The 25,952-nt window shown below is 48.5% G+C and overlaps 1 protein-coding gene and 1 pseudogene across 1 annotated transcript; both read left to right on the top strand.

Annotated features, from left to right (window-relative positions):
• Window positions 1-25,115, top strand: part of LOC146200491 (4-vinylphenol methyltransferase 1-like) — a 51,779-nt pseudogene extending 26,664 nt beyond the window's left edge.
• On the top strand, window positions 8,208-9,202 carry LOC146200492 (uncharacterized). The gene is made up of 3 exons (XM_084595898.1): window positions 8,208-8,366; window positions 8,461-8,598; window positions 8,810-9,202. The coding sequence occupies exons 1-3, from the start codon at window positions 8,208-8,210 to the stop codon at window positions 9,200-9,202; spliced, it is 690 nt and encodes a 229-aa protein (XP_084452024.1).
• Window positions 25,116-25,952: the final 837 nt, after the last annotated feature.

Genomic DNA, 25,952 nt, shown 5'->3' with positions numbered 1-25,952 from the left:
GTGTATCCGTCGTAGCGTGTCCACTACGTGCTCATTTATATGAGAACACCGAATATTTTATACTGGCTGCACTCCATCCGTTGCGGCAGCGCAGTACGATCGCGGGGCAGTGTGATCTCGGGTTTCATTGTTTCCTGTGGGCGCCGCATGCTGGAGCTAAAATTTCATGCATTGCGCAAAATTGGCGGGAACGTACTTTAGTTTTCGCTTAATTATATAGCTCCATAATGGTTTCTAATGACACAGCTGTTGGTTAGCGTATACTGCCATATGGCAAAACATACACTAGACGCACCTTTACTCGAATGTAGATATGTTGTGCGGTGTATTGATTGTGTGCTCGTCTCGCAATCTCAAAGGCCGAAGTTCGATTCCCCATACGTTCGGAACCGTTTTTATTTCTTTGCTCACTCACAGATTTTCGTGTTACAGTGGACAACAACGCCGACAGCGGCTTTTGAGCGATACGGGATCTTAACGCTGTTTGATTGCTGAGTGCACTCTTATTCCGCACATAGGCTGCTTGTATACCCGGAAAGCTTCATTTGCAGCTAATGTGGAAACTGAAACGGTAGGAAATGTCTGCATACTGCCCCGATTACATATAATACAAAACTACACCAGCCTCGGCAGCTCATTAGGAATCGCGTCTCGCCACAGAGCCGCATGCCACATAAGCTATGCATGTGACTGGCATGACCCAAGCAGTAGTGGCATCTTCGTCTCCACGGCACAACGAAGCCGGAAAAAGAACGCCTGGAGACTCGCTCAGCCCTTATATGCTAGCTCTGTCAGCATGACCCCCACTTTGATTTTCATACACAAATCACGTTAGACATCAGCTCACTTTCATAATACGGCTTCTATAGCTATATGCCACAGGGAGCACAGACTCGAGTTTTGAGAGGCGCACATAAGCTGATCCAATCTGAACATTGTGAGTGCACTGAGGAGAAATGTTGGAGGCAAGGAACAGTACAGATTTTAGTATTTGTGTAAAATGTACTTGCATGATAGACTGTGTTGGAGAGGGCATCTTGACGACAGGAGCAGTAAGAGTATGGCACGAAAACGATATGAAGACACAAGTAATTCAAAAAGAATGCGATAATACCAGAGGAGATCGAATAACCGTGAAGACCGGTGTCTGTTAAAGGTTATTTTCACGGTGATTCTGGGAAGGGCGAGCCCGAAGACCTAAAACATGGTTAATCGATTGTGGCAACAGTGCTTTCCTATTTTATGCTGCTAGTACGCTCGCTGCTCTTTACAAGCTCTATGGTTTATATGGTATAGGGGGTTTAACGACCCCGGAGCGACAAAAGCTATACAAAATACCGTAGTCAAGGGACCTAAACTTCAATCACTTGTGTTCCCTTAATATGCCCTGACATCGCAGAATAAACGGCTGCCTTGAGTTTCGTCTGTGGGGAAACACGCCCACGAGCTTAGGATCTAACCCACATCCTAGGAATCTGTAGTTGAGCGCTCAATCCACTGGGCAGCCCGGTCCGCTCTCTTGTGCAGTATATAGCGCGCAGGTGGGCGCTATTCTATTGTCAGTCGCCTGTCGCTTCAAAAGGTTCCACTATCGGGAACCCGTGCACTGAATTTCAGCATACTTCGAGATGAGGTCATCTTGCTTAGGTTAACCCACAGGTATCGATCAGATATTGGTCATAAAGAAAAAACCTTTTGGGTACGCTGAACGTAATCTTGTGCTACCTGTGAATAACCTAAAATTTAGTTTTCAGGCCGAGCTTTTAGGTTAAGCTTAGAAACGGGCTGTCTATTAGTCTCTTATATACCAATCACGAATAACTTACACTCGTTGCTAACAGTCAGAAATAGTCTCTTCCCGCGGAAAGGAGTTCTTTTGTGTACTGACTCTACAGGTGCTCATCGTGTAGGCGGATCGTCGCGGTCGACTTCTCGGAAAAAATGCTGGGATATGCCCGAGAACACTTCCCGCACCCCAAGATTGAGTACACATAGCTGGACATAGGCGAGGATGTCGAGGGATTTCTGGAGCTGCATGGAAGGTTCCAGCGCATCTACAGCATCAGGGCCTTGCACTGGGTGAAGAATCAAGCCCGAGCGTTCGCCAACATTTCCCGCCTAATGGCGCCGGGCGGGGAGTGCCTGCTCGTGTTCTTGGGGCGCTACGACGGGTGCGAATTCATGCGGAGGATGGCAAAGCTGGATCCGTGGAAAACGTACGCTGACGTGAGTGCTGCATTTCAAAGGAATGAAATCTGCGGTTAGGCACTGGTTCTTCACTCTATTTCATCTCAGAATACATTGCCCTGAAGCCAGAAAAGTAATTTGTTTGCGTAATCATCAATGTCTAAGGTGCCTGCCGATAAGAGCAGGTACTACCATGGGCTAATTAAACCATGAGCAGTCACTTCAGGAGAGGCGACTTTGAACGAATAATTAGTGAAACTTCAAAGAAGCTTTGATTAATGTATGTTTGCACAGAAATCATTATGCAGAAAGCGTTAAAGGTTTGCTTTCCTGAAACTAATCTGACTCCCCTCAGATTTTTTTCAGTGCGCCACAGACATCCAACCTTGTTGACGCAGGTCGCTTTTTTTAATGTTTGATAATAAACAATTGAGGTTAACAGTTCGCAATGGCAGACCTCTCGGCAGACGTCATGTACGCCGCAAGCCGCATACTGTGCTCAAAAATACAGACGCTTCACTTCCTCTCAATCTTACTACACCCGTAAACAATGCGGTGGGGTCCAGGTGAGTTCTTGTATTTGTAGGAGCATGACACTGACAAGTATATACACCGAAAGAGATGTACAAATCTCAACTGTTTTGCATAGCGCATAGACTTCGCAGCGTTCTGGCTGTTCAGCGAGAGATGGCGCCTGAAGTCTGTATTGTGAGTACGCGCGATTCAAGTTCGGTTCAAGAGTACCGTATTCTGGCTTTTACAGTTGAAGCATAGATGTTAAAACAAAGCGTACCTCCAGTAATGATTCGCAACTTGAAATCATCACGTTAATCTCATGAGAGTCATGTTGTACGTATACAATAATTAGATTTTGCTATTGATGACGGCCCCGCCGGGGTGGTACAGTGGTAAGACGCCCGACTACTGTCCGGAATACCCGGGCTCGAACCCTACCTCGGCGGCTGCGTTTCGATGGAGACGAAACGAAGAGGCGTCCGTGTGCTCTGCGATGTCAGCGCACGTTAAAGATCCCCAGGTGGTCGAAATTACTCCGTAGCCCTCCACTACGGCTCCTCTTTCTCTCTTTCTCTCTTTCCACTTTCATTCCCACCTTCCTCCCTTCCCTTACGGCGCGGTTCAGGTGTCCACAGACACAAGTGTGACAGATACTGCGCCTTTCCCTTCCTCTGAACCAATTAAAAAAAAATTTGATGACGGAAGCGATTAAATAAGAACTGCTTCTCTGATGGATGGCACTTCCGTGGTCTCCGAGATGGAGCTTCGAGGAAGAGCGCTGAATTTGTTTGAGCCCCAGCTGTCGGGCTATGTCTATGAAATATCAGCGACTCGACATGAATGGACTGTGTTACGGTACCGTGGCCTTCGTGTCGTGCATACTGATTTCGTGAGGAAAGCCCGAGGCGTCGGTATGGGTCCTTAAGGCGAATTGAGCACATTCCGTGCACATACGATACGGGCGTCGCACACTATTGATAATGCGCGGATTCCTATTTTTGCCGCGTATTTGTTATGACAAACCCGTCACGTTCGTTTACAGGCGCGGCTTTGCGCTGTTGTAATTCTCTTTCAAAAGAGCGAATTTCCGAATCGAGAGGCTAAGGCACATGAAATTGAGAAATCTATTTGCAGGAAAAATGTTTTGACTCAAAATGTAGAATCATGTGGTCTGCCCCATAAGTTTAAGCAATTGTGCGAAGCAAAATAGCATCTCCCAGCAAACCGTTTCTGATCAAGCTTGTTTTGACTCAAAATGTAGAATCATGTGGTCTGCCCCATAAGTTTAAGCAATTGTGCGAAGCAAAATAGCATCTCCCAGCAAACCGTTTCTGATCAAGCTGGTGCGCCCCGCCGGGGTGGTGCAGTGGTAAGACGCCCGACTACTGTGCCGGAGTTCCCGGGTTCGAACCCGACCGCGGCGGCTGCGTTTCGATGGAGGCGAAACGAAGTGGCGTCCGTGTGCTGTGCGATGTCAGCGCACGTTAAAGATCCCCAGGTGGTCGAAATTACTCCGTAGCCCTCCACTACGGCTCCTCTTTCTCTCTTTCCACTTTCATTCCCACCTTCCTCCCTTCCCTTACGGCGCGGTTCGGGTGTCCACAGAGCAAGTGTGACAGTTACTGCGCCTTTCCCTTCCAGTGAACCATTTTCATTTTCTTTTTCAAGCTGGTGCATAGCTAGAAAGAATTCTAGAGGATTGAAGCTATGCCCATTTCAGGTGTGTGCTTTTGGCGCTCATTGGATGTATACTTGCCGGATGTATGCCGGATGTATACTTCATACTGAACCCATGCAGCTTTCGTGTTCGCCAACAGACAATACTTTACATTCGTTGTAGTCTTGTAACGCGTCTTTAGCTTCGTTATTTCTTTTATGTCAGTGCTCACACGTGTCTAGATTTCCTTAATTATGGCTAGGTCTCTTTGAAGTCCTGACCGGCGTGGACATACTAAATAGGATGCTGATGCAGCGCCTTTTCACAAAATAGTGCTGACTCTTCGCAACATTTAAAACGACAAATTTATTCAAACCAGACTGCACTATCAACGGAGCGTAAACGATTACAAATGCAAAAAATACCCTCCCTAAAAAAATCTGGATGCTCGAAGTAGCGCTGAGGATCAACCTAGTGCATACTATTCATGGGTAGTCACATGGAAGAATACAGTTAATAGTGCAGAATTTTCGCTTCATGCAATATGTCATTCAGTGTATTTTAAGCGACCTTGAGCGTCAAAATAAAGTGAGGTCTGTCTTACATAAGGACTCACTAACTTCTTTCCCCAGGTAGATCTTATGATCTATTGGATACTTGTGGAGATTAAAACATGGGAAGTCTGCACACTTTCTTCTTGAACATGATTATTTTACTTTTGAATGTTTTAATATTGCTGTGAACATTTATGTGTACGTGAGGAGATGTCTAGACGCTAGATAACCCTTCTTTTCGTACTCATAAATGTATACTTGAATAAGCAGAATGTTCTCCTTCGGCGTATCTAGCGCAAACCGGTGCGGCGATGCAATGCCATAAGTAAACGCACCCGGGGTTTTTATTTTGTTTTTCACCAATTCATCACAGTGCTCTTTATTTGGCTGTTGAAGCTGCCTGGGAGTGGTTAGCTGTGTATTTCCCCGCTTGAAACTATATAACAACTGAGTGGGCAACACGTCGCTACTTTTGTGCAGGTTTTCGAAAGCGTGGTGACAAAGACCCAGGACATTACGAATGGCGTTCAGCTACAGTCATATGTGGAGAACCTTGTGCGCTCAGCTGGTCTTTCATTGATCGCGTTAGACATATAGGAAAGAGAATCCTCGTTCCTGGACACGGAAAACTCTGTTGGTACGTAAGGATCTTTCCACGCATTTGGTTGCGTATTCGTTCCCCAGCGCGCGTTCTGGAAACAGTCCAATGATAAAAGAAAACATAAATATTCGTTAATGTAATAGGTATCTGTTTTTTACCTCGTTCAATAGAAGTAATCGCAACGCATTCTGTATAATAGCTATGCAATGTACATTCACGCTAGAATGTCTTAGTTTTTCGTTCTCGTGGAAGATTATGGCTTTGCGACCGAGCAAGACAAATAAAGGTTAAATTCTGGATAGCTTCTCTCCGAAGGTCCTTCAAGAGGCACGAACGGTTGTTTAGGATATATCGAAGTTAACAGAAACATCGGCATCGTTTAAACTGAGAACATCTGTCTGTAGTTTTCACAGTAAAAACTGATTCTCTGGCTCTTCCTCGTTGTCTAAAAATTGTATTTCGCCCTCAACGGCGCATTTATCGCTGGGCAAACTAAATGTTAAAACGAGTTTGCAAGTCTATTTAAAAATCAAGGCGTACGTATTGAAAAGAGCCGCTGCTGCTTTAAGTTGAATAGATGTGAAGAGCAGCCTCTCACATCCGCGAGAGGAACTCGGTGTCGGTGTGCGTATTTCTCTCTGCGAAAGCAGCCAACACTGGCGGCATCTAGTAGATAATTTTATGTGGTTGTTTTTTTTCTGCCCTACAAAATTTCTATTTTCGTTCAGAGTGACCTCATTGGGGTCAAAGCGTGGTATGCTGTAAATACAGGCCAAGTTCAATTCGATTTATTTTCCTTGCGTGACGCTGCAAATGTCTTGATATTACAATATGTTCTGATCGGCCACAGCGCCAAGCGATATATTGAAAACAGCGCACCACACACGGGACAAAGAAGCGAAGGCACGAGCACAAACACTGCGCTGACCCATTTGTCTCATTTGTGGTGCACTGTTTACGCATGCCTGTGCCAACTGGCTCGGCATCTTTCCATAATGCCACTTGACACACTCATTAAGCGCAGCCAGTTATTTGTTTCATCAACGTTGCAGCAAACCCGTCCAGGTACACCTGCTTAAAACAGGATGCTGTAGTTGCTAGTACACATACAGACACTGAAAATTTCTTTTTAGAAGTAGAGGTATCGGAGGTTAAAAAAAAACAATAAGACTGTTTTACCGCTTTTATAGGCCTAATTGCGAACAGCAATTGATCGATTGCAAAGGTCTTTAATTTAATAAACTATGGCACACAGGGTTTAACGATGATAAATTATTAATTAAAACTCCTGCCTTCCTAAGTGACAGGCTTTAAGAAGGAGTATAGCCAACTATGAATAGATGCAGGGAGAGAAAAAAATAAATAATTGTATAGAAGCGTACCATGATCATCACGAAAGCCAAGGACCGTTAGGCCAGTAAGCAGTGAAGGAGATAGAAAACCGGAGAAAACATTGTATAGAGCAAAATGTTCCTAAAGAACTCAGTGTGGTTGCCGTCATAAAAGGCATCTCATTTAAATCCCGTTCAGTATTTTAGCGGAGACAAATACCGCGAGCCAGAGACGTTTTTACGCTAGAGCTTCATCCAGATTCCAACGTGGTGGCCGTAGTTCTATTCGCCATTTTTGTACTTGGCTGCCATAGCCATTATGCAATCACTGTTTTTGGTTTTAACTGCTTTTTACTGACTGCACATTGACGTATGGCAGGCCTTGCCGACATACAAGAAGGGTACAAATTGTTGAGTTTGATTTCAAATGCTAAAAGAGCATGATTTAACCCGGGGAACCACGTCAGCATTACTTAAGGCTGAAATCTCGCTACCAGCATTTATGTTCTTAAACAAAAATCTACTATTCCGGCATTATGCAATCACGCAGATTCTGAGAATGGTGTACCGTAAGATAAAAACGAAATATAATTTTCATGTCAATGGGTAGGATACAGGGCGAAAAAATGCTGTAAGCATTGTAGTGGAACGGTTGATATGCTGACCACACCTTACATTCAGGATACTTCATCTTTTGCTAGATTCATGCCGATCTATGGCAGATGGAAACAGCATCCTATAGGTGGGAAACTGACCCATATTTCAAATCTTGACGCAATTACTCTATCTGAAAGGGGAAAGGCAAATACATACTGGGGCAACTGAACAATAAGGCCAGAGACACAGAATAATTCCCGCGCACAAAGTTGAAGACCATCGGGGGTACTAGCAAACGCTCAACCCCGTAAGAAAGACCACACCATCAGAAATAGTTACCAAGGGAACACCGAAAACCGCTCATTCCAGCCATTTTCTGTTCGTGTACTGAGCTTCCATCTCCTATTCATGAAATGCAAAAGGAATTAAATGACCTCCAACAAAGTCTAAGCAAAACCGGCCAAGTCTTGCGGAGGTTGAAACATACGCCGAAGCAAACGCTATGAAGCGTTATAGAATCCATAAACTCTCTGGCTTTAATGTTTAGATTTGAATCAATTTTCTTATGTAGAGCACAGCGAACAGCTCTGCTGCCGGCCATAAAGAAAGAGAACACACTGCTCTAGTGGCACTTCTTGCCTTGTCAGATGGAGGCGAGGGTGCACTGGGTGCAGTTATTTTACCTACAGCACAAAAAGCTGCAACAATGAATGGTCAAATGAACGCTGACTGTCGTTAGGAGGTACCAAGTTCCTCTGGCGTAAATGACGCACCAGGTGGCCAGGAGAGAGATCAATGCTGTCACGGAAAGCAGGTACACACTTTACGAAAGAGGCAGGCGAGGCTTTGTCAACAACAGCGCCGTGGTTGCCTGGCTCTCTGCCTACAGGCACGACAGCTCGGGAACGCCCACACAACGTGGTGTCAGAAGTGGCAGCAGCATGAAAAACCGTTTTAAACCACCTATCAATGACCGTCAACGGCAAATAGATGCTCCCGAACGAAAGCACTCAGTAGGCCCAGTGGCTAGGCCTCACTCTGCAACCGCCAGACGCGTTCGACTTCCGCAACACTGCAAGTTGGTCTTCATGGAAGTCTCGCTTTGAGGACTCTGCCGCTGTCTCCGGACTACGGAATGCTCCGCAAGACATGCATGTACAGTCTTTGTCAATAGTGTAGAGCCCGGGGGTCCTGCTTCTTAGCCAAGTTGTGCGGTCTGTAACTGATTTCTAGTGTTCCTAGTCTCTTGATGGTAAGAAGATTTTTCGTCCTACCCACTCCAATTTGATGGACCTCCAATAATGCTAATTCAGCGTCGCTACGCGGCTCACAAGTAGAACCCCTGGGCTCTGCACTTTTGACAAAGGCTGTACGTACACTTCTGTACTGTATGGGCCCGGAAGCTCACTCACTGCTATACACTTTTTCACTCGACGCTGCCACGTTAGCCTCCTACGACGTAGTTGTCAAATGCTTCTCCGAGCATCCCTATAATGAGCTCTATGAATCGACTAGCTTTCACAAGCGCGTTCAACAACCTGCTGAGAGTGTCGACGCATTTTACACCGAGCTGTTCAAGTTAGTCAAACGCTGCAACTACCCGTCGCCGGCGGTGGAAGAACGCTTAGTCCGCGACAGGTTTGTCGTTGAATTGCTCGACACGTGTCTCTCCGATAAGGACTGCTGCTCCCTGAAGCTAACTCTCAAAGAAATTTGGACGCAAGCTCGTGAATCTGAGGACGCGGACAAGGAACGCTAACTCGCACAAGCTAGCTCGCAAGGCATGGTCAATATTGATACTGCGACTCAAAAGTTTTCGTGACGGCCGGTCGACGCCAGAACGCACTCAACTGACGTGAAGTCGGAACGCTATTGTGGTAGTCCGGTCTATTTCCTCTGCAGACGCGCATATCGTGCACGCTCAGAGTGCCCGGCAAAGAGCTCTGGTAAGGAAGGTCATTTTGCTGAAGTTTGCCGCTCCAGGAAATCGAGGCAGGCCGAACTCAATGCTATCCAGATGCTTGCCCTCGAGACGCCAGCTAATGCCAAGTATGTGGATGTTACAGTCGACAACTACACAGCTCAGTTCAAAGTAGACTCAGGGGCCGAGGTTTCCGCAGTTCCAAGTGAGTTCCCCGGAGTCTTGGCTGAGCTCGCCAAGGTAGACGCTATTTTGACAAGGCCTGGGGGCCAACCTCTGCGTGTGCGGGGTTCGTATTTGGCACAGCTATCTTGGCAAGGCAAGACTAGCTCCCAGCGTTTTCACGTCATTGGAGCACTTTCAGTTCCTTTACTCGGTCTACAGCCATCCAAGCTCTTGAAGGTGTTAAATTTTTGGGTACTGTAAACACTCCAGAGCCCACGCTTCATGCTGAACTGTTCCGTGGCCTCGGCACGCTCAGAGATGAGTACACCATTCTCTTGAAACAAGATGTTGTGCCGTTCTCAGTCAGTGCACCTCGACGGATACCAATCCCGCTGCGTGAAGTTGTTCGGCAAGAACTTGAAAAACTCGAAAGCGACGGCGTCATTCGCCGTATTAATAAACCAACTCTGTGTTCCTCCGGACTGGTGGTAGTACCAAACAAGAGCGAAAAGTATCGTTTGTGTGTGGATCTGACTCGACTAAACAAAGGAAGAAAGGAAGAAGAAGCAGGTAGCCCGCTGTCTGTTCCTGCAGTGACTGGATTTATTCGCTGTGTTTAACTTCTTATTCGCCTTGAGCGGCTTTTGTCGCTGAACAAGGACCTTTTGTAGGGCTCACCCTGGCACAGCCCAAGCTTCGTTGAAGGGCAGCTCGTCCCCGGTGGCCGCAGGCCACAGGGCCTCTTACCAGCGAGGCCTAGCATGGCCGCCTCGAACGAAATCCACGGCCGGTCACCAAGCCCTGCAGACGCCTCTGATGGCCTAGCCCTGGCGGGGAGCTCTGGCTCTCGGGACGGACCTCTACCACCTGTACAACTGCAGGCGCATCATCACGACGCTCATTCTTCCCTGAACTCTGAGCTGCGGGCTCTATCGGATGATGCACTTGCCGGTAACACACATCAGTCTTCTCCGGACTCTGCGTCTGTTCTCCCGGACCGTATTCAACTCGGCAGTTCTGCGAAGGCCATGGCCCTCCACGAGGGTATAATAGCAACGATCCTGAACCCACTGCACAAAGTACAGGCCACTGTTCGTGCAGAGCTTATCACGGCCGTCAGCGAGCTATACCGAGAATCATCAAGGTTCTTCGCTGTTGCAGTTGGCGAGCGTGGACGTTCAGATGTCCTTTTCGCCACTTTACGCGAAAGAGACCGCGAAGTTGAGGCCCTCAAATCATTGGTTGCGGAGCAACGAGTGCGGCTCACGGAGGCTGTGGAAGATTTGCGGGCCCTCCGAAGTAGAACAGTGGCTCCTCGATCCTTTGCGTCCGTGGTGCGCGAGCAGCCTACTCAGGATACTTCGGATGCTGCCAGCTGCGTCCCTGTAACTCCGTCTGCTGGTCCTATTGACTCCTTTGGCAACTTGTCCTCTGTGATCCCCAGTCCTGATCACGTCATGTTTTTGTCACCCATCCAGCCCTCCGACTCTGCAGGCCGTGATGTGGACACCGTGCTCAAAGCTAACATCGATCCTGAGGCTGAAGGCATCGGAGCCGTCACTTTGCGACGCACTCGGCGCGGGGTCACAGTCGTTTCCAAAGATCGCTCAGACCTCGAACGCATAAAGGAGGCGATCAACCGTACTGAGGTAACCCGCACTTCGATAGCTGTTCGAGTGCCGCAGCAGAGAAATCCTCATGTGAAACTTGCCGGAGTGGACGCGGGTGTTAGCACGGACGACCTGATTGCTGCCCTAAACCGCCGGAACCAATCGCTGCAGCTGGACCCTGCCACTTGTAAGGTGCGTGTTTCGTATAAAGAAAGAGGCGGAACTTATGCACATATAATTGAAGTGGACCCGGCTGCGTTTCGCCGCCTGATGGCAGCCAGAAGTGTCATTGTAGGCTGGACGTCAATCGCAGTCTTTGAGGATTTGCACGTGCCCCTTTGCACGCACTGCTCTGAGTATGGTCATGGGCTGAGCCGCTGCCCGCATGCGGACGACCTCTCAAAAGCTGTCTGCACACGCTGTGCTGGACCTCACCGCGTCACATCTTGCAGTTTACGTGTGCGGGACTCCGCTGTTTGTTGCGCCGCATGCCGTGAAGCCGGGCAAATTTCGAACCATCCTGCTGGCCACGGAACGTGCTCAGTTTTAAGGGATAAGGTAGCCCGTGTTCGCGCCCGAACTAATTATGGCGGGACACCTTAAGCACAAACGACAGTCAAAAAGTGCACCGCCGGATTCTACCATGGTTGCATGGCAGTGGAATTCCAGAGGCTTTCGTCAGAAAAAGGCAGGTCTGCAGCAACTTGTAGAGTCTTGCGGACGCAAACCAGATGTTATCGCACTCCAAGAAACGAACGGCACGCCAACACTCACGGGATATTCAACATTCACGCAACAAATATTGGATCCCTACGAAACACCACGCGTAGCCATTTTGGTTAACAATGATATGGCCGCGATTGATTGCTCAATGACACAACACTCACACATTTCACACGTTTTGCTCGAGCTCCTGCCTAGAGAAAGAGGCCATGGCAGTGTATTTGTGTTGAATGTGTACAGTCCTCCCAAAAAGGGCAAGAGGGACGTATTTGAAGAGCTCTTTCATGACGCCCTCAAGATTGTGAAGCCACGTGAGAATTCTTTACTAATTATGGGTGATTTCAACGCGTCCCATCCTTCGTGGGGCTACAAAACCGAAACTCCCAAGGGCCGTAAGTTGGCCCTAGCTATTGCCCGCACCCAACTGACTCTTTTGACTGAAACCGACCATCCCACCCGTATGGGCAACAGCGTGAACCGGGACACTAGCCCGGACCTGACACTAGTTCGCACGCAACATCCGTGCACGTGGACCAACCTAGAAGAGTCTCTGGGCAGTGACCATTTTATCCTTGAGACGGCGATGCAAGTGCGAGTGGGCCGCGTGTCTGGTCGTCAGCTGCGCCTCACGGACTGGGACGCCTTCCGAAAACAAAGAATTGCTTTGAAAGAAGGCGAGCGACTCCCTTTGGCTGAATGGGTGAGACAGCTTCAGATGGATTTAAAGAACGCCACCTCCGTAGTGAAGGCCACAGAAAAGGCACCTGAGATCGACCCGCACCTCCTCCATCTGTGGGAAGCTCGAAGAGGACTTGTCCGAAGATGGCGGAAGCAGCGACACAATCGCAAGCTACGGAAACGTATAGCGGAAATTACAATTGCGGCAGAGCGCTATGCAGAAGAGCTCACGAGTTCCAACTGGCACAGGCTCTGCACAAGGCTGCAGGGAACACTCGGAACGGCCAAAACGTGGTCACTCCTCCGAGGTCTTCTCGACCCATCCAAAACCAGAGAGGAAACCTCTAAAGCGGTTGCCAAACTTCTCCATAAGGAAGCGAAAGATAGCACTGCACTGCTGCATGCCCTGGAGGCGCGCTATATACTGACGGGTCCCAGACCGCAATATAGAGACTACCCTCATCAAAATGAGTATTCACCCCTGGACGAGGACATCACGGAATCAGAGGTTCGAGCAGTACTCGCGAGCCTGAGAAGGAGCACTGCCCCTGGGGCGGACGGTATTACATATAAGATGCTCCAGAACCTTGACGACGAATCAATAACTGCCTTGACCAGTTATTATAATGACGTCTGGAAGACAGGTACACTCCCGCAAGAATGGCGTCATGCTGACATAAATTTAATTCCGAAACCAGGCAAGCAGCTCGCCCTTCAGAATCTTCGACCCATATCCTTGACGTCGTGTGTTGGGAAACTGATGGAGCATGTAGTGCTCCGGCGGCTGCACCCACACTTGGAAACCAACATCTTTTTCCCTGACACCATGTTCGGGTTCCGGCCGCATCTCTCTACTCAGGATGTTCATCTTCAGCTTAAAGAGGAAGTGATCGATCATCCCGGCAGGACCCAGGCCCGTGCTGTCCTGGCCTTAGACCTGAAGGGGGCCTTTGACAACGTGTCGCACGATGCCATCTTGGAGGGACTAGCGAGTTCACATTGTGGTCAACGAACTTATGATTACGTTAGGGCTTTCCTCATGGATAGAACTGCTACCCTGGGTATCGGAGACGTACGCTCTGAACCGATACGTCTCACTGGTCGAGGCACCCCACAGGGTTCGGTGTTGTCGCCCACATTGTTCAACGTGGCGATGGCAGGACTTCCTCCGCTGCTGTCAAGAATTCCTGATCTGCATCATTCGCTCTATGCTGACGACATCACGTTGTGGATCACCAAAGGCTCTGACGGCCACATCCAAGACAGCCTTCAAGAAGCAATTGAGATGATACAGCAGTACGCATCTGAGCGCGGGCTTACATGCGCGGCTGAGAAATCAGAACTGCTTATCATTCGTGCACGAGCGAGGACCCAAGTAGTCAACCGGGAAATCGGCTTGCATCTCGAAGGAATTCCCATCCCTAGAGTGGATCGACTAAGGGTACTGGGCCTGTATCTGCAGAGCAACGGCAGAGCGACCTACACTATACAGCTGCTCAAGAAGCAATTCGCGCAGGTGGCGCACTTGATCCGCCGTATTTCCAATAAACGTGGGGGGCTCAAGGAAAGAGATACCATGCGAATCGTGCAGGCGCTATTAATCAGCCGTATGACGTTTCACGCCCCTTATCACAAGTTCAATCGAACTGAACTAAATCATCTGAACATCTTTCTACGATCGGCAGTAAAGACAGCCCTCGGACTTCCCCCGTACACCTCGACGCATCGCCTGCTTCAGCTTGGCCTCCACAATACCGCAGAAGAGCTGATAGAAGCCCAAAGGAATGGCCAACTCACGCGCCTTCGAGACACTAGAGTGGGCCGGAATGTTCTCCGTAGACTAGGCTACCCGGAGCCGACAACACCGCTGCAACAGAGGTACCATGCCATCTCGCCCAAACTGGCAGCTAAGATCAGGGTCGCGCCAGTTCCGAAGAATATGGACCCCGCACTCCACACTGGTCGTAGGACCGCTAGAGTCAAGGCACTCCTGCGCCAGTACAGAGGTGTCCAAACTGTTTTATATGTCGACGCGGCGAGATATCCATCGGGCACTGACGCTATGGCGCTAGCTGTTACGGACGCCAACGGCTCAATTAAGATTACGGGCTCCGTTCGTGGCAGGAATTCGAGCACGACGGCTGAGGAGACTGCCATAGCGGTAGCACTCACCTTCATACACCACATGGACACAGGTTACAAACATCCCACCAGTCCGACATACACAGTAATCACAGATTCACAAGCTGCGTGTCGCGCCTTCGCGAAGAATACATTATCTTTCGAGGCTTCACGCGTGCTCTCAACTATAAACTATCATACCTTTCCCATTGTTAAAATTGTTTGGACTCCTGGTCACTCCTCCCTTCCTGGCAACGAGAGTGCGCACGCGCTCGCCCGAGCAGCAACCTTCCGGGCGCTGTCGACGGAAGCGGAGGAGGAAGTAGACACAGAGGACGCCAGCACAGTTCCACAGTCTTACACCCACATTACACTATATTACCGCACACAAAGAAGAACTCTACCACCGCCGCACCCAACACTCACCAAGGCCGAAGCTGTGGCATGGCGACAATTGCAGACTCACACGTATACAAATTTGTACCACAAACATTTGTTCTTCCCCACCCGCTACCCAGATAAATGCCCCACCTGCCAACAACACCGACCTACACTATACCATTCTGTTTGGGCCTGCCCAAAGCCACCCGGCGGCATTGCACCTGTACCTCACCCCACCCTCTCATCTTGGGAAGATGCCTTGTCCCGCACGGAGCTGGCCGAACAACGCTGGCTAATCGAGCGGGCCGAGAGGATTGCCGTGGCCCATGGGCTTATGGACTGACGTGTATTTATTTCTTCTGAGACCGCTTCATCAGCACCAAACCGCAAGACCAGCGACAGCTGTTCTGGCGGGCCTGCAGGATTGAGGCGGCACATGGAGCCCTGGACTGAGGGCTCCACTCAGGAAGAAAAGGAAGTTTACATAATAAATGTTTTTCCTCCTCCTCCTCCTCGACTAAACAAAGTTGTTCTCAGGGAAAGACACATTTTGCCTACCTTTTAACAAGTTCTTCGGCTCATCAGTGCCGCAGCCGTTTTTTCGAAGCTGGATGCAATTGCAAGCTTCCACCAAGTCAAGTTGTCAGCAGACTCTCAAGAATTGATAACTTTCATCCCACCTTTCGGTCGCTATTTTCTTGCCGACTGCCCTTCGACATCACTTCCGCCCCGGAGTATTTTCACGAGCAAATGACCAGGATCCTTGCAGGCCAGGAGGGTGTTGTCAACATAAATGACGATATTCTTGTTTTTGGACGTACCAAGCAGGAACACGATGTATGACTTGAGCAAGTATTGACTCGTCTTGCAACTACAGGCGTCACCTTGAACAAAGACAAGTCTTGTTCTGGGGTCTCCGAAGTCTCCTTGCTAGGTGTCGTCGTCGCAGCACAAGGCATCAAGCCAGACCCAGGAAAGATCAATGCAGTGTATGCAATGCCACTTCCCACAGACGTTGCAGGTGTCCGACGTTTACTAGGAATGATAAATCATTTTGCCTGGTTCTTGCTTCATATTTCGAAAATAACTGCTCCCATGCGCACCCTTCTCAACAAGAATGCTAGTTGGACTTGGCAGCATGAACAGAAAGCTGCATTCAAAAACGTCAAGGAACTTCTGACGTCTGAACGCTGCCTGGCCCAGTACCACCCACAGTATGCCACAACAGTATCTGCTGATGCCAGCTGTTTTGGACTCGGAGCAGTCCTGCTACAAGCACTACCGACTGGTGAGCCGAGGCTAGCAGCCTTTGCCTCAAGGGCAATGACGACCAAATAATAAAGTGTTGCGTTCTACCGGCCAAAGGCCGGCAGCTACGCGATGATAACGAGGCAGATTCGCAGAGCGAAAAGACGACGCTTTATTTCCGACTCGGAAATATATAGAGAAGAAAAGAAAGGAGGGGAAGAAGGAAAGAGGGACCACCAACGCATGCGCTAATTATCTGCAGCATTTGCTTCCCCTAATAGCCGTAGCGCTCCACTGGCTTTCTGGTTCTTGTGGACCGGCGTAGCTCAGGAATCGGCCCTTTGGGAATGTCGTGAGCCTCGTCTGTGAGACCCCTAAGGCCGTAGGAGGTGATTCTGCAGGACTTGATACTTCTGTGCTTCCGTCGATGTCTGATGAGCGTTTTCGAATCTGGTCGACATGACGTCGAAAGACTCCGTCCTCAGTAGCCACAGTGACTACACGGGCGCCACACGTCGATTTCACTTTGCCTAGTGTCCACTTTTCTCCTAGGCCGTAGTTGCGCACATAGACGGCGTCTCCCGGTGTGAAGTACCAACTGGCGGATCAGTCTCTGAATGCTTGGGCATTTCGTAGGTCTTGGGAGGAAAACACATATCTAATTTTGTACGCAAACAGTATCCCAGAAGTTCGGACGGAGTAGAGCCTGAAGCTTTTGGCGAATATCTGTAGTTACAAAGAATTCTCGTCAGAGCAGTTGTCAACTCCACGCCCGGCATTTTCTTCAAGCCCTCCTTGACTGTTCTTACGGCCCGTTCTGCAAGACCATTGCTCTGGGGTGATAAGGCGTGGTACGAATGTGTTCGATTCCATTTTTCCGTAGGAATACCGCAAACTCTAACCCAGTAAAGGGTGCACTGTTGTCGGTAACTATGGTGCGGGGCGATACAAACCTGCTAAACAAGGTTATCATGCAATCGGCAGTGGCGTTAGCAGTTGCTCGAGATGCTAGAATCGCTTCTATCCAATTGCTGTGTGCATCGACAATTAGCAACAACATCTTGTTTCCAATAGGCCCTGCATAGTCGGCATGCAGCCGTGACCACCTCTTTCTCGAAATCGGCCAGCTGACAGGATTCTTAGGTTGCATGGGCAAAGCCTGCACGCAGCTTCGACAATCCAAGACCAATCTACAAATATCTTGATCTAAACCGGGCCACCAAAACTTAGCCTTCGCTCTTGTCTTCATGGTAGACGTACCCTGATGAGACTCGTGTAGCATCTTCAACAGTTTGTCACGCGCCGCACTTGGTGTCACCACACTATGCCCCCAGTACAATAGCCCCTTCTCCACAGACAACTCATTTCTCCTTTTCCAGAATTCCGCCACTTCCCTGCTGTCACCTTCTACGACGGAGGGCCATCCGTTAGTCACGTACCTGCATATCTCTTGCAAAAACCCGCCAGCTGCTGCGAGCGCTTTAAATCTCTTGGTGGGAAACCGCTGGTTGGTTCCATTCTTCGATTATAAGCACCATTTCCGACAGATCTTCTGTTTCCGCTTGCGGATCCTGCAGCGATTGAGGCAAACGGCTCAGAGCGTCATAAATTAGCATATTTGCCAGGTTTAGAAATTAGCTTGTACTTGTATGCTCCTAGCAAAGCGCTCAGCGCTGAATTCGGGCGGCAGCCATGACAGAAGTTTGACGATCCTGTCGGAGTAGAGCTAACAAGGGGCGGTGGTCCGTTACAAGCATGAACACACATCCCAACAAGTAATCGCAAAACCGTGTCACGCCAAACACCAGGGCTAAAGCCTCTCGCTCAATTTGGAAGTTGTTTCTCTCAGCTGAGCTGAGCGTCAGTGATCGAAAGCCAATTAACTTGTCTTCACCATTTATTCGGTGGAAAAGGGCAGCACCGAAACCGTAAGGTGAAGCATCGCATTCCAACATCACCTCCAGCGCGGATTAAAGTACGTTAGCACTGGGGCTGAACACAAGCCATTCGTGACCTTCTTAAATGCCGCGTCTTCGTCTTTATGCCAAACCCATTTTGCACCTTTTTCAAGAAGGCTGTACAGGGATGCAAGCATAGTGGAAAGATTTGGCAAAAAGTTGTTGTAAAATGTAACCATTTCCACAAAGGATCGCAACTCGGCAACATTTCGCGGTACAGGGGCTAGCCTGATTCCATCCACGTGCTTTTTGAGTGGGTGTAGTCATTCAGAATCGATACGATGGACAAGATACGTCACTGGTTGTTCACCAAACTTGCACTTGTCGAAACGAAGTTTGACACCTTTCTCGCGGAAGCGCTGTAGCACCGCTTGCAGGTTTGCGTTATCAGCATCGCTGCTTTCGGCTATCAGGACATTGTCTAAGTAAGCGTGAGTCCCTTTTAGTCCTTTCAGCACCGATTCAATCTTTCGTTGGAATTTCGCTGGCGCTGATTCGATGACAAACGGTAACCTGTTGTAGCAAAAGAGCCCCTTGTGTGTGTTTATCACTGCTAATTTCCGCGAGTCTTCATCTAGCTCAGCCTGATTGTAAGCATCGCGAAGGTCTAAAGTACTGAATTTTTTCCTCCACGTAGATTTGCAAAAATGTCATCTATGACAGGCAAGGGGTACTGCTCTACCTCGCACACAGAGTTTAGTGTAATCTTAATGTTCTCGCAAATGCGCACTGTTCCGTCCTTCTTCAAGACTGGCATGATGGGCGTTGCTCATTCAGAATGAGGAACTGTAGGTGTTATGCCAGCTGAGACTAATCTGTCAAGCTCTTTAGACACTTTATCACCAAGTGCAAAAGGAATTTTCCTTGCCATAAAGAACTTGGGGTTTGGTCCGGCCTTGATGTGCAGTGAGGCTGGCGGACCTTTCATGAGACCAGCGCCTTCAGTGAACAGGTCGGAGTTTTGCTGGAGCCGCATCGGCACGTCCTTCCAGGCTTGCATTGACACGGAAGGATTCGAATACATGGTCAGCACCTGAATGCGTTCGTCTGTCAATTATTTCAGCAGATCCCGACTGCAAAGACTGGAGCCATTGAAGTCTAAAACCGTCAGACTGCATTGTACTGTGGTACCTTCATACGAAACTGGCATGGTCAGTGTACCGAGGAGTGGCAACTTTCCGAGATAGCATGAAAGCTGTGCTTGCGACTTTTGCAGCTGCGGCCATCGATTGGAGTGCATTTGGTAAATGCTTTTAGGAATGATGCAAACAGGGGAGCTGGTATCAATATCCATCATTATTTCGATGCCATTCCATGCAAACGATTCTCTGATGGTCGGTATGAGAGAGCGCGTGGTGGTCAAGGTCCAGATTTGTGACGCGCTACTATCACTCTCTTCGGTTTCTGGCGGCTGTGCTGTTAGTGCTAGCGTCCTGCTTGTCTCATTTGCCGCACACATTCGCGCTAACTGCCCTGGCCATCTACAATTAAAACATTTGCGCTTGATTAGTCGACAAGCCTTTTTACTATGACCATTCTTACCGCACCATTTGCATTGTTTCACGTACTGCGACTTCGTGCGTGATTCGTATTGACCAGAGAGCTTTAGTAATCTCACTTCTTCTTGGCCAGCAACAATCCCTTGCGAATCGCGTTCAGCGCTCTCAGCGCAAGGGCAAGAGCCTCGGCTTCTTCTAGATTCAGATTTTTCTTTGTTAACAGCTGCTTCTGCAGATTCTTGGATCTGACACCGGAACAATTTGGTCACTGATCATTCTGTCTTGAATAGTTTCAAAGTTGCAATTGTGTGCCATCTGCCGCATTGCCACAATGAATGCATGTACAGATGGAAGCATGTACAACATGTTCTTGCTGACAGGGATGGAAGAACTTGAAACTATCAGAGATTTCATTCGGTACTGGGTCGTAGTAGCTGCTTAACGTCTCCACAATTTCTTTGTAGGTAAGGTCGTTAGGATTTCGCGATGCTACCTTCCCGTTCAAAATTTCTATTGTCCTTGTACCAAGCGCCGCTACCAGCAGGGCTCTTTTCTTAGCATCGTCTATCAGATCGTTCACTTCGAAACAGGCTTGAACCTTTACAAGGTACGGCTGCCACATCTTTTTCGTCTTCGAATTCTGGTAACCTGTGTGCCATGGCTGATCCTTGGCGGTGGGTTCCTTCTGCTTGGCTGTCGTGCTTGGGCGTATTGCTGGCTTCCTTGCTGCAGCAGAATCCTCGTCGCCACGGTTGCTTTCTACCGGCCAAAGGCCGGCAGCTACGCGATGATAACCAGGTAGATTCGCAGAGCGAAAAGACGACGCTTTATTGCCGGCTCGGAAATATATAGAGAAGAAAAGAAAGGAGGGGAAGAAGGAAAGAGGGACCATCGACGCATGCGCTGGTTATCTGCAGCACAATGGTACAGTCAAACAGAAAAAAGGCCTTGGCTACAGCGTGGGCCATCCCGAAGTTTGACGAGTTCATCAGAGGCATCACCTTTACCATAGAAACTGATGACCTTCCTCTCGTGTCATTGTTTGGCAAAATGGAACTTGACGTTCTTCCTCCGAGGGTGCAAAAGCTCAGGCTTAAGACAATGCCTTACCAGTTTCAGATCATGTACGGGCCCGGAAAATTGTTGGCTACAGCGGATGCATTGTCTCGCATCCCTCCCAAAGTGACACAGTGAAACGTTTTGCTACCTCAGTCGTGGCTTCTGCTCCAGATGTGCTTCCTGTGAACATGCAGGATATCAAGAATGCCCAAAGTTGTGATGGAGAATGCACCGTACTAATCTCTTTCTGCCAGCACGGCTGGCAAAAGAAGTAAAAGATACTTCTTCACGTTTCAAACTATGTGTCAGTGAAGGATGAACTTTCTCTTTGTGATGGTCTTCTCCTCAAAGGCACTCGCCTATTGATCCCCACAGCAATGAGGCCAGCAGTCTTGACGCTTCTGCATGAAGGGTATCAGGGCATCGGTCGCACCAAGGCCCTAGCTCGTGAATCTGTGTGTTGGCTTGGCATAGCAGTGGAGATAACCCCCTCGTGGCCAGCTGTGAAAGGTGAGCCCTTACTCGGGTGAATTAAGTGGAACCACTCCTTCCTACAAAGCTCCCTGGTCGCAACCTGGGAAGTTCTGGGCATGGACCTCTTTCACCACAATTTTCAAACCTTCTTGATGGTAGTGGACTACTACTACCGGTTCCCAAAGGTGGCGACACTGAAAAGTACAACAGCTCCAGTGGTCATTGATGAAGTGCTCAAAAGCCTGTTCGCCCGTCATGGGATACCGCAACAGGTTAAGTCAGACAACGTTCCGCCATTTTCTTCACGCGAATTTGCCGCATTCACTGCATCTTATGGTTTCAACCACATCACCATTAGCCCCCATTACCCACAGTCTAAAGGAGAGCGAGAGCGAATGATCCGGACTGTGAAAGACATCTTCCGTAAGACAAAATATCCTCACTTGGCCCTTCTCAGCTACAATAATGCCCCTGTGAGGGCGCTGTAGGTACTGTGTATAAATAAATAAATATAAATATAAATAAGGATACACCAGGTGTGAGTGGCTTCAGCCCGGCTCAGCTCCTAATGGGAAGGCACCTGAGAACTCGAGTCCCAAAGCCGGATGAAAAGCTTCGCCCACATTGGCCCGAAAGGGAGAAGGTAGCCCTCAGAGAGGATTCTAAATTTTAGGGTACTCATACAGCCAGGATGTCACAGCGAAAAGTTACAAACTATGCAATAAAAGGAAAATGAACCTCAGGCGGCACCAACTGCTAGAATACCTTGCACACAGGGTACCACCACAGAGGCAAGAGTAAAATACCCATCCGAAACATCGGTTCTGTGCTAGCCGAACCCACTTGACCGCTGCTAACCTAACCTCATCCGCCCACTTAACTTTCTGCCGCACCCTGCTAAGGTATCCTTCCCTTGGAATCCAGTTTTTTACCTTAAAAGACCATCGGTTATCCTCCCGTTGCCCTTCAAATATAAAGATCTGGCCCCACGCCTCATATCTTAGGCTTTTCACATTCACGAACCTGGTGACAAATGTGTCAGCCAACCGTCCGTTGCTCTATTCCCACAATAACTTACCTATCTCAATCGGGGACGTTTTTGATAGTTGCTGTGTGTATATCAGGACCATGATTTGTCGCAATTGATTTTTTTTTGTGCACTGTGGCGCTCTGCTTATATTTCGCTCCCTGTGTCGCAATAAACCATTTGGTTGTTAGTCAGCTCATGTGTCTGTCTCGCCTTTCTGCACGTCCCGTCCGTTTGAGCTGTTTCTTCCTTCAGTTCCACCTGGTCTGTTGGGTTGGAGCTTTCATATTATTACGGCCGAAGAAGAAGAAGCGGGCAATGTCATAGGCAGGCGCGCTCGCGCTAGGTCCGCCATCATTCAATTAAACGTCATCTACCATCGCCATCGATCATGTTCTGTCTCCTGTCTTCATTGGCTTGCCGCCCCGTAACATTTGGTTGGAGGCGCGGGGTACATCATCATCCCTCGTTTTCCTGGCCCGGAGCTTCGGCGCCCTGTGTCATCTTGCGCCGTCGGCAGCGGGTTCCTGGGGCGACGCATCACCTGGCTGTTCCTCAGCCTGCCGGACCTGACGCCACATCGCCGTTCTCCACCCCCGCCCAGTCCGCCATCCAAACCAAAAGACACGGAGAAACAAGTATCCCAGCTTTAGGATCCCACCGATCCGAGACGCCACGAACACGTGCAAGGACACATCACAAGACATAACGCATGAAAGACCTGACCGAAGGATCCGACCGACCAGAGACGCCGACCAGATGAACCCACCGACCCGATACAACACTACAGATGAAGACATCGCCCCCACCTGTGCCATTTGATGCGTGCCTAGGACCCAGCCATCAAATCCTGACGACCGGTTCAACGAAAGCTTCCTGGGCCAGGGTTCATTGATCATCATGGCGGCAAGCCGTTACCTTCTTTCCCTTCTTTCTTCACCGGTCCGCACAAGATCACCGTCACGTCATAAATCTGATCAACTTTAACTTCTTTGTCCACCGATCGGGACGATCGCTCGGTGGCCCCGTGTAGTGTTACGGCCGAAGAAGAAGAAGCGGGCAATGTTAGGGGCAGGCGCGCTCGCGCTAGGTCGTATTCAGATATGTGGCGCAAACAAAGACAAACACAGGAGAAGATCCACAACACACGCGCACACTACCAACTGTAAGAAGAACCGGAAAACACTTCCTCTTGGTAGTGCGCGTGTGTTGTGGATCTTCTCCTGTGTTTGTCTTTGTTTGCGCCACATATCTGAATACGATGATGCACCAACTAGCCTCTCAAGCCGTTATTTATTTCGCGCTAGGTCCGCCATCATTCATTAAAACGTCATCTACCATCGCCATCGATTATGTTCTGTCTCCTGCCTTCATCGGCTCGCCGCCCCGTAACAATATTTTGGTGTTTCTTAATCAAATATTTCGTGTCCTTAGACAGCTTACCAGTATCCTCTTTAGCTATCCTACCGCCTATTTTGACAGGGCATTCAGTGATATCTCTGGAATTACTGTTCATTGCTTCTAGACTAATGTCATCCTCGTTTAGAGCTGAATATCTATCGGTAGCAAGATCCTGAACTCTTCTGCCTTCCCCTCACCTCTAATTTTTGCCAGACTTACTAATCTGTTTCGTTTCCTCTTCAGATTTAGACTGATTCGAGACCTATCATCATCTCGTCACTGCATCGCACTTTCTCGATTACCTCTATATCCTGCATAATGGCGGGGTTAGAACGCAATATAAAATCAATTTCATATTTATTCTCACCGTTGGGGCATTTTCATGTCCACTTCCTGTTCTTTCGTTTGCGAAAAAAGGTATTCATGATTTTAAGGTACTGCGCTCTGGAAACTCAACTGGTAACTCCCCCCCAGTTATTCCTAGAACCAGTGTCACAGTCGCCCACTGGTTGGTCTCCTGCCTGCTTTTTCCCTACCTTAGTACAGTATACTGCGTCTTCCGTTTCCACATTGCTGATTCTACATCTTCGTAGAAGCTTTCAACTGCTTGGCCATCAGTTTGAGCCGATCTCAGTAACAGGCTGAGGATTACCCACACAGCAACGTGGATGCTCTGGAAGAAATGGTCCCGATACAAAAGTCAGAGAGAGAAGGCTTTTATCTGAGGCTGCGACAAACCGATTCATGTTCTTCGGTGCTTAGATTCCTTTGGATGTGTATGGCGTTGTATTACTCTTCACAGCTCACCGTTGTAATTTAAGAGCCTTGAGTAAAACAGAACTTTTGCACCCCTCACTTCTCCCTGTCGCAAGATCTGCGTGGGCTTGTTATGCTTTTTTATATTCTAGGGGCATAAGAATTTGCGATTAAAATATTAGCTCAGATTTTCGACTGGCTCCGAAGCATAAGTACAAGATGAAGGCGAGATGTGTTACAAAGATGAGAGGCTAGAATTGTCTATACGCGCATCTACTGCCATCGTAAACTAAACCTGACCACATTCAACACAAGAGCTTTGAGTGTTGCACATGCTGTAGTTACAGTCCATGCAATAAACGAATAAAAATCTTTCCTACAGCCCTCAAAGATGAGTGTTTCAAGGGACGTGATTATTATATACAGCTTCAGACAATACCCTGGTGTTCTCAGCCGCCTAACTGCGCATTTTCTGCATCTTCCACAGAGGCGTTCTTGACGACGAATCCAGTGTTGCCGATTCTGCCCGAGGAAGAGAAGGAAGCATTCATAGCGGACGCCAGAAAACACGTGCCTGGCTGGCGTGCGGCTTACCACGAGAACAACCCGCTTCCATACGCCCTCGTCGTAGTGCATGCTTCAAAACATTGACTGCTACTTTGTTCCTTCTCTTGGTCTGGTCCTTGTCTCCTTTCTCATATTTTTTCTGCAAAACGAAACGTTTTATTCTAAAGATTCTCAATTACTGCGAAGACAACTCTGCGAGTGAGCATGTCCATGCCGTTTTCTGAAAAGCGCGCAAAGCAGGTATACTCAATCATCCTATAAAGGCGCCACCTTACGTTGTCTGCAGTCTGCTGCAGTTATATTCTATGCTGTACAGTTATATCAAGAAGCTACATATTAGGCATTTTTCTTACAAATTTGAGGCTTAAAAATCTGAGTGCTTTTGCTTTCTACCCAAATATGAATCGAACCCATTAAGTTAGAATTCTAAGTGCATCGCTTGGGGTTGCTCGGGCTATTCATGCGACCTCTTCAATGTCCCCGTTCTCGAGAAAAAGAAAAAGACTGCGTCGTTGATGTCAACGTTGTCAGCAAAAAATCCCGAGCATGTCAGCAGCATGTGATATTTGGAAGATATAGCTGAACGCAGATTGCTAGGCGGGTTGTGTGATGGGATGGGATCACTAAACATGGCCGAATTGCCCACTGAGTAAAACTATGGCTTCATGCGACAATTATCTTCGTCTCTTGGTCAACCAACTGCAGTCTTTGCAACAAACCTGGAACGATTGAACGTGTTTCAGTGGATGCAGGGATGCTATTTTCTTCCTTCAAAGAACCTTGATAGAGATTTACCAGTCCTGTCTCATGTCATTCGCTATTTATTTGTCAAAAATGAGTGTGAAGTACAATAAGTGATATTGGTTCTCAATCTCCGCAGCCTTCGGAGGACAAGATTGCTGGTCACAAACGCAGGTAAAC

This window comes from Amblyomma maculatum, chromosome 2, assembly GCF_055883805.1.
Source record: "Amblyomma maculatum isolate TAMU_Amacu chromosome 2, ASM5588380v1, whole genome shotgun sequence".
Taxonomy (NCBI): Eukaryota; Metazoa; Arthropoda; class Arachnida; order Ixodida; family Ixodidae; genus Amblyomma; species Amblyomma maculatum.
The sequence above is the reverse complement of the archived record's forward strand: the minus strand, read 5'-3'. Positions and strand labels throughout refer to the sequence as shown.